The 9,599-nt window shown below is 42.1% G+C and overlaps 1 protein-coding gene and 1 long non-coding RNA gene across 2 annotated transcripts in view; both read left to right on the top strand.

Annotated features, from left to right (window-relative positions):
- The window catches only part of LOC147817518 (uncharacterized), a 3,346-nt gene extending 1,722 nt beyond the window's left edge, over nt 1-1,624 (top strand). The window contains exon 3 of the long non-coding RNA XR_015436295.1: nt 753-1,624. This is a non-coding gene — a long non-coding RNA (uncharacterized LOC147817518). The remainder of the gene's footprint in view (nt 1-752) is intronic.
- Nucleotides 1,625-2,842: 1,218 nt separating this feature from the next.
- Nucleotides 2,843-8,124, top strand: LOC111645191 (5-hydroxytryptamine receptor 1B-like). Its single transcript, XM_023394284.2, has one exon. It carries the CDS (start codon nt 3,287-3,289, stop codon nt 4,436-4,438), a length of 1,152 nt encoding a protein of 383 aa, XP_023250052.1. The 5' UTR covers nt 2,843-3,286; the 3' UTR covers nt 4,439-8,124.
- The last annotated feature ends 1,475 nt before the right edge of the window (nt 8,125-9,599 follow it).

Raw genomic sequence — 9,599 nt, 5'->3', positions numbered from 1 at the left:
TGTATAGCTAAATTAATAGTTATCATAGGACATGTTAAGCTTAGGGAGCTATTCACTGAGTCTGGTCCATTTTCTGTAGCACAAGTTTCTTGTGTTTATCTTAAAAAAAATTAGACAAGTAACATTAGACAGGGAGGAGTTGTTAAACAAAGTGAGAGCACAGCAGCGGGAGAGCTGGGTGAAGGTGCAGGAGAGAGAGATGAGCCTGGGTGCAAACTTTGCCACTGACTCTACAGCCCCATCTAGCTGATCTTTATATGTTTATTTATTTAATATTATTGTTTTATTTATTTTTTACTTTTTACATTTTCAACTGGTTAGAGTTGAAGTAACATTTATTTTTCACAAACCAAATGTATTTATTTTTCTTGACATTGTATATGGCTGAGATATATATATTGTAAAAGTTCAATGGTAGCACCACCCGGAGAGCACCCCCCGCACCCCCCCACCCCCCCACTGCTTCTTCCACTGCTTGTTTTCAAGGGGCAACGGTGGGGTAAAAGCCTTACATTAATGATATGTCATTAATTGAACTGCCCACCAGAGGTTTACGGCTGCGCAGTTCTACTTCACGAATTTTCTCAGTTTAGCAAATTAGAAGTTTCCCGCTTTTGAAACTACCAGTAACTTCTCACTGGATGAAGTTGGACTGCGGCGAAGCCTCCATCTGGAGAAATATCCTCGCAGCACATTTCAAGTATTTCAAGGTGTCTGCTGAAACAACCCAACCTGCTCCTCTTCATTTGTAGAAGCAGCAGCTCGATACAGAGTTCCTGCTGGATCACTGAGCCCCTCACCCTCTACCTCGGCCTCTCCCCAAGACCGAGGCCAGCCACCCTCCAGACGAATCAGATTTCAGCCGAGTGTGTCGGTGACGTGATTGGCAGAGTCTACAGACATGCAGGCGAAGGTCAGCAGAAGCTCAGCTGGAGAATTGGGGGCATGGGGTGGAGGGGTTCTTTGCTCAGTGACTCAGCTCTCTGCTCACCAATACGATCAATACAAAGGCCGCCAGAGCTACATAATGTGGACCTGATGTGCAGCGTGGATGTTGTGAAATGAAGCCTGATAAATGATTTATGTGTGAAATCTCACTCTGACTGTCCTTGAAAATGAATATTGTTTGCTGAAAGGAATGAAGTCCCCGACTGATTCTTCAGCTACGGTTAAAGAAAAAAAAAAAAAACACTTTTCAAGTTTGACTTACCTAAAAGAAAAAAGATGCCTCCATTGGCTCCCATTACTTTCTCATTACAGCTCATTCATGGTCTTTCTCCATCTTACATCGGAGACCTCATGACCTTATATGTACCTGTTCACAAGCTGCATTCATGTGATGTCGGAATAATCTGAAAAAATGTGTTCATTATACACTAATTAAAGAAATGAGGATGAACAAGGTTCTCTGACACTAACAAATAAATAACAGGAACTAAAGCATAACAAACTTCTTACCAGAAACTGCCGCCCTAATGTGAAGGTGAAAAATGAGTGAATGAATGGAGTGAAGCCCTTAAATAACCTTGTAGTGTAGTCTATATCTTTTGATCTAAATGTTCACTGTTCACTTTGATTTTCTTCTACTTTAAGTTATTTTTTGTGAAACACTGTTTTTTTTATGATGCTGTATCAATAAACTTTTACTATTAAATCAATACCGCTGAACGGGGAATTAATCTCCTATAATAGCGACAGTTTCCGTCGTTGTTTATGGCGACAGATGCGATTTAAAGAGCTCTTTGTTGGACTTCTTTGAAGGACACAGGAGAGCTGATCCACCAGAGAAGCCGACTGGTTCAGAGACTTGAACGATATCATCAGCTGATTTTATCTCAGCTCTGATAAGCTACGATTCAGGACACGTGAGGTCGAGTCCTCTGTTTCTTTTCCTCTGGGAGTTCAGGGTCATTAGCAGCCTGGGGGTAGTTTACATTCTCAATTTAAAAAGATGAAATCTTAACTCAAGGTTCACTTACTAGCTTTTTTCTGCGGCTTTCAACTGCACTTTGTGGTCTTCATCAGCACATAGAGTAAACGAACGACCCGAGTGTCTGATAAAGGGCTGTTTAAAATGTATTACCTCTCTCTGTGTGAAATCATGGTCGTGTGTTATGATGGGAATGTTTTGTCAAATGCTGCGTTCAAGGTTGAACATTTTTTACACCGTAAAATGTTCATTTATTGGTCACAGTTGTTCAATAACCAAAGTTATTGTGGCCAAAGGAATTCACAGTAATGATATTATTGTGATATCTTTATTGATAACACATAATGATAATAATAATAATGGTGCTATCAGTCAAATTCATCTTTAACTTTGTTTATTGTGTGTTTTGTCTCTTTTTGGGCAAATATAGACTCAGATGTGTGTGGAGGAGGTGGAGGGAGAGTCTGTTACCATAACAACAAAAAGAACAGTTACACTTAATGGACAGTGAAAAGGCAACAAGATGAACTGAGGACTAACATATTATCATGTGTAGTATTAACACATATCAGTGTATATCGGTATTTCACAACAGTCTGAACCAAAGTGAAGGAATCCTAAAAAAAAAAAAAAAAAAAAATGTGCCCAGTATTTTGTCAATAATCAATATAAGTATTGGCCTGAAAAATACCAGTATCAGTCTGGTCTTCAATAGAGAGCATGATTGGGAAATTGTTACAAAAAAATTACAAATCAAGAATCCCTTCAGCATTGGAGAGAGAGAGAGAGAGAAGGGGGGAGAGTATGGGAGGGACAGTGGGTGAGAGAGAGGTAGAGAGAGAGAGAGAGAGAGAGAGAGAGAGATAACTGGCAGTATAAAACCAGGAGTCAGACTTGAGCAGCTCTGAACTTGTGAGCAGACACAGAGCGGATTAACAACCTGCAGGTGTAGATATTATATTTAAATGATTAGATTTTAACACTGGATGTTGGTTTGATCTGGAAACTGATTCTAACGTCACAGACACTGATTTGTGGATGATGAAAAGCTGCTTTACGCACCGTCTCGTTTTTATTTCTTGGATATTTAAGTTGATAAAACAGTGAAGAAAAAAAAAAGAAGAAGAAAATGCAGTGAAAATAAAAAGATGAAGAAGAGGAGGCAGAAATGCGTCTTTATGGAAACACCTGTCGTCTGATTGTTGGATACCTGCCGGAGATGGAGCCGCTTTTATTCTGCGTTTACAGAAGACGAGGAGCGCGAGCGGTGGATGAATATTTGAGTGATTTCAGAGTGATCTCCAGGCTTTCCTTTGAGCTCCATGACGGGGGGATCTGACGAGGGAAGGTGGAGGGATGGAGAATGCCAGTCAGCTCAAACCAACGCCTGTCATCTACGGAGAGCTGTTGAACATCTCCACCAACGACACCCATGCCAATTTCACGTCGAAAGCGGAGGAGAAGGACACTAACCTGGCTTTCCAGGCGGGTCTAGGGGTGACCTTAGCCCTCATAACTTTCGCTACGACGCTCTCAAACGCGTTCGTCATCGCCACCATTTACCAATCCCGAAAATTACACACCCCGGCAAACTTTCTGATCGCCTCCCTGGCGGTCACGGACCTCCTGGTGTCCATTTTGGTGATGCCCATCAGCGCGCTGTACACCGTGAGCCAAACCTGGACTCTAGGGCAGGTAGTGTGTGACATCTGGCTCTCCTCGGATATAACGTGTTGCACCGCGTCCATCCTCCACCTGTGCGTAATTGCGCTGGACCGGTACTGGGCCATCACGGACGCGGTGGAGTACTCCAAGAAGCGCACGCCGGGGCGCGCGGCCGGGATGATCGCCACCGCCTGGGTGATCGCCATCTCCATCTCCCTGCCGCCTTTCTTCTGGCGCCAGGTGAAAGCGGAGGAGGTGACGAGCTGCAACGTGAACACCGACCACATTTTCTACACCATCTACTCCACCTTCGGCGCTTTCTACATCCCCACGCTGCTGCTCATCGCCCTGTACGGGAGGATTTACGTGGAAGCCCGGAAGCGCATCCTGAAGCAGTCGCACAACAAGCCGGGGAAGAGGCTCACCTCGGCGCACCTGATCACCAACTCCCCCGGCTCGGTGGCGTCCACCACCTCCCTGAACTACGGGACGAACGACAGCTCCTCCTGTGACACTACCTCGTCCGCGAACGTGAGCCAAGTCAAAGTCACTGTGTCCGACGCGCTGCTGGAGAAGAAGCGGATCTCCGCCGCCAGGGAGAAGAAGGCGACCAAAACTTTGGGAATAATCCTCGGAGCCTACATCATATGCTGGCTCCCGTTTTTCATTTACACTCTTCTAGTGCCTGTGTGTGAGTCCTGCTTCCACCCGGAGTTATTTGACATTTTCACCTGGCTGGGTTACCTCAACTCCTTAATCAACCCCATCATTTACACCATGTCCAACGAGGACTTCAAGCAGGCTTTCCACAAACTAATACGGTTTAGATGCTGCAGGGCATGAACGATGATTACCAGCCATAATTACCCCCCCCCCCCAAACCCTCCTCATTTCCAATCATCTGTACAATACCAGAAATTGAATCAAACCCACCATCACCCACAAATATGTCACTCCCTGTGTTTTTCCTTGAGGCCCACACATCCACCAACATCCAGATTATTCATGATAATGTGGCTGCAGAATGAGCTTCCACCTGATGGATGGTGCAGGGGACTGTGGAGATGTATCGACCTGCCATCCATCCAGTCTGCATTGTGTGATCTGATGGCACTGCTCAGTGGTAAATGGCTGTCATCTCCTGACCGGTGGAATTTCTGCTCATAAATATCCAGCTGCCGTCGCTGCAGAAGAGAGAGATCAGTGGATGTTGTGATGTGGAAGCTCTGTGACTGGTTTGCAGTTGATAGCGTTTATTATAATGACTTGGAGAAAGCCCATAGCCCCTGACGCAGGGGCCCACCCCTCACCCACCCGCACCCCTCCTGTACGTGCTGCACTGGACTGTAGCCTACAGACTCACTTTTGCCATATGAGTTTGACAGTCAACATCAGTTGGCTTGTAAGCACAAACAGCTTAGCACTAAGCTACCGTGAGCCCCAAGGGCAAAAAATAAGATTTGTGTTTCATTTTCCTGACTCAATAAGGGGAAATACTGGTGCCTACAACAAGTTTAGTTTAGTTCCTCAGATGTGCCTGGCCCAGATGGAGATATATAAAAAAAAAAGAGCATGATTTCAGTTTGAGAAAAAGATCAAAGTTTGGTTTATTCTCGTGGCCAGCGTTGTGTGTTTTCTTTTCTCTTCTGGCTGTGGCTGACGTTCACTTTAAACAAGGCTCCGAAATGAGTGTAAATGTACGAATCTGTATTCATCAGTGTGATTTTTACCTTCATTTGAGTCTGGGTTTCGCTCAGTGGAATGGGATACTGTAAAAAAAAAAAAAATAATAATGTGCAATGATCAACTCTGAATGACAGAAGAGCCACTAGTCTATCTATCTCTTGATTGTTAATATTAGCTTTGATGTACCATACAAATCCAGAACCATCTCCAAATCCAGTTGAACAGGGGGCTGATAAAACAGGGTTCCTACAGTCGTCTGTTGGAATTTGACATTTTGTCTCTTCCCCAATCGGAAAAAGTTGCGGAAGATGATCATTTCTCTTTAAATACTTCTTCTTTTTTTTTAAACGCTTCAAAATGTCACGGTATTCTGATCACAATCACTCTCTTTCCTCCGCCAAGCCGTCACATGTTAAATGTCAAGCTTTAGCTGCAGCTCAGAAGAGCATTTCTGGGAACTGAAAGAGACTGTTTGCCGACATCTTGAGAGGAAAAGATACGAAAACAACAACAGTGTGATGGAAGTAAGTGGAAATCATGCTCCACACGTCCAGGGCTGTAGCTGTATGGTTGAGGACTCTGAGGTCAGGGACTTCACAACCTGAGGTCACGTTCTACAAATTACACAAGGTGAGTCTTTTTAAAGGTTCTGAGTCAAATTAAAGGGATTTTCAACAGAAAATTTGACCTCAGTATTTCTAAACTGTGAGCTACAGCCCTGCACATGTCGTACAGTAATTCAGGGTGTGACGTCCACAGTGTGTAGGAACCCAGTTTTATAAATGTTTAAAGGAATAATTCTGACATACACAGCTTTTTGTTCTGTTGCTGAGAGTTAGACGCGACAGTCGATGCCACTCTCATGTCTGTGTGTTAAATCAGCGTCGTTGGACTCTTCATGGGCACTCACTATTGTAAGCTACACTACCCACAATGCACCTCGACTGCCACCAGTCTGGTTGGAGATTCCGGAATGTTATGCTAGTAGAAGCTAACGTAGCCTACAGCAACAAGTACATTTACTAACACCTCTGAAGCTCAACATTTAAAGCTAAAATATACAATTTTTCTACATTAAAATGTCAAAATAAACAACTATAACTATGTTACATATTTTGTTGAGTTACATTATCCTAAATGTTTCCAGCAAATTTTAAAACAAAGAGAAATCTTTAGTTTTAATCACGGTGACGTACGTTTCATGTGGTCGCCTGTCATATCCCTTATGTGCATTAGCATTGCGTTTTCTTGTCGGAAGCGACAAAATTGACAGTTTAAAGGTGGTTTTTAACCATATGTTTGAAATGAATGTCGGATTCTAGTCATTGGACGTCAAGATCTTAAGTTATCAGAGAAAAAAGCTGTGCAAGCTCAGTTCCCGGCCCCTCTGAGACATCCTCTGTCTGTTGTACATCACTGGAGAAACACTGATTTTAAAAGTGAAACTGTTTAATTCAGTGGTTCCTCTGGTTATAATCGCCTGGTATGTTTGTTTTGAAGAGGAGACCTCTCGCTAAAAAGCTCCTGTACAATTGACACTAGGAATCCGGAGGAAGCTGATGGCAGTAGTGGTAGAGACAACAATTCCCATGATGCTTCACTATGTCATGACATCACCAAACTCTTATCAAACTGTTATTGTTTTGATTGGGAGACCCCTAGTGCCATAAAATTACATATTGTGAAATTAACACTTTACATCTTATTTGCTTAATCACAAACTAAAATGTAAAAGTTTGTGGGGACCAGGCTCTTTCTTGGCAAACAACAGAAAATAGTTACAGATTATAATTGTTGTTTTTTACATTACATTGTGCATATGAATTTAACAGATGTGATATATGTTAATTAGTGAGCTTTGGAGGCGGTGGTAGCTGTGTTTTTAAATGATTAGCTAGGCTAGGCTAGGCTAGGCTAGGCTAGGCTATTTGGCTCTAGGTTGATATTTAACACACAGACATGAGAGTGGTGTCAGTGTTTTCATCTAAGTCTCAGTAAGAAATCCAAAATTAATCTATTCATTCAATAAGGCTTTCATGAAGTGTAAAAAAAAAATAATGCTGCCAGAGATTCTGGTTCCCATCTCGTCATGTAAATGAACGTCTTTTTCGGCGGCCATGTTGGGTGTTTGAGCCAAGTTACACTGCAGCCGCCCTGCTCTAATCCAGCTCTGTGATGAATAGCCTCTTTGTGTACAGTATTGATCAGCTCAGTGTGAAACTCATCTGGTGGCTCTGTCAATCCAATGGAAGTTGCATTTCATCCAGGTTAGCTTCTGCTGTACAACGCTTCTGCACACATAGGCGATGCACACATGTAACTGCTCTGCTCTGGAGGATGAAATCCAACCCACTTGGAGCACAAAAAATGAAAAATAAAAACCAATGCTGCTGTTGTGAAAACTGAAAAAAATATCAATAAAAAAAGGTCTATGGCATCATGGGGTTATGATAGTTTGCCCACATGTTCTTGTTTTTCTAATTAAACATCTGCTTTAATGTGTCTCTGTAAAACACTGGGACAAAGGAAAAGCTGACATTTCTGTTATCGCTGTCAGAATCTGCTGTGGTAATTCGCTTGGTGGTGATGAAACATTTCACAGATGTGAGCTGATGGATATGTCGTGTGACAATGTCAATGCTTTGTAACTTCATTAATCAGCTGAGAAAAAGAAAAAAAATATATAACTATGAAGAAAATGTAAGTTATGAATGTGAAATGAAAAACTTCCCACGTGGATTTTTCTGCTGCGTATCTGAATCTATGCATTCTTCACCATAAGGGGGATTATACTGTATACTGATGTGCACAGCTCAGAATACACACAGTATAATGAGGGCTTCTTCACTGTGTGTGTGTGGATTTATTGCAGTTTTTGCATTTGGGATCTTCATGTGATGTACCGTGTTTTAATCAGTTACAATAACAAACACAAAAAAAAAAACTAGAATAACCGCCTGCAGAACGTTATGATGTCACAGTGAAGTTGACCGATAAAATGTCATCACACGTTAAATCCTGTCATAATTAGAATTTGAATTTGTGATGAGTGGCCAAAAATGTGTTTTGTGAGGTCACAGTGACCTTTGACCTTTGACCATCAAAATCTCACCAGTTCATCCTTGAGTCGAAATGATTCTGTTATATTTGAAGAAATTTCCTTGAGGTTACTGAGATATCGCGTTCACAAGAAAAGGACGGACGGACAACCTCACAAATATACAATTTCATTTTTAAAAAACATTGTAGTTTTTATCAAACATTACTCAAACAGGAGGAAATAGTGAATTACTGGGGACTATTTTCAGCGGCGGATTAATCCACATTTGCTAGCGAGTATGTGGGGCAGCAGGACGGTATAGTTTGTAGAGCAGTAGAGCACAGACGAATAAGATAGATCAGGCTTTGATACACACACAATGTGTGTTAGTAAATCATAGCTGGTTTTCTGGTTTGGGGTTTTTTCATGAGATTTGATGACAATAAGAAAAATACAGAACGACGATCATCTTCACTGTTGCACGCTGGCACAAGAAAAAGAGAAACAAGCTCTTCTCAGCCATGACTGAGAAACGTCATTCTGGTCTCTGGTCAGAAATTAATATTTTCAGCTCCCTTTGAAATCGATCAGACCGCCGTGGCCCCCTGATTACTGTTTCCATGGTTTGATGTGATGCTCAGCTGAACCATGGCAACACAGGCTCCGCTGGAAATGTGTCACGCTGCAGAAGCCAAATAAACAAATTGACTGGGTCATAGATGAAAGCAGAGAGGTGACGTCACGTCGCTGTACCTGTTTCTCAAATCAACAAGAGGTTCATTTAAAAAACGAGTTGCTTCACGTGTCATTATCGTCCAGGAAATGAACAGAGACTGATGGTGATTATTTCTCCTGCTGTCGAGGAGAAATAAATGTACGAGACACATTTATGATATTTTATTAAATATATTTCAATAATTTTCCAGTTTGCTTTTTAAAAAAGGGCAAAACAAAACGCCTGTTTGGGTTTCCACATGCACATGAGCTTTGTGTCGTGGTGGAAATGTCAATCCTGAAGCAGAAAATCTCCCCTTCTTTAAAAACAGCCTCCCTCTCTCAGCGTTACCGTTCTTCACAGCTGAGCATCTGCAGATCAGCGAAGGTGTCAGACATTTCAATTTGTGTTGTCTGCTGTTTCAACCTTGAAAGACACTTTATTGTTTTATCTACATGCTACAAAAAGTCTTTTCTGACAAAATAATCTCTGCCAAAGGTTTACTCAGCAGCTGCCTCTGCTGCTTTTAAAGAAACCAACAATAAGTGCCAAAAACTGCAGTT

This window comes from Seriola lalandi, unplaced genomic scaffold (assembly GCF_002814215.2).
Source record: "Seriola lalandi dorsalis isolate HSWRI2012SDOR001 ecotype SW California unplaced genomic scaffold, Sedor1 jcf7180002054947, whole genome shotgun sequence".
NCBI classification, from domain to species: Eukaryota; Metazoa; Chordata; class Actinopteri; order Carangiformes; family Carangidae; genus Seriola; species Seriola lalandi.
The sequence above is the reverse complement of the archived record's forward strand: the minus strand, read 5'-3'. Positions and strand labels throughout refer to the sequence as shown.

Coding starts and splice junctions, on each gene's coding strand:
- LOC111645191 (XM_023394284.2), top strand. CDS start 3,287: ATGGAGAATGCCAGTCAGCTCAAACCAACGCCTGTCATCTACGGAGAG.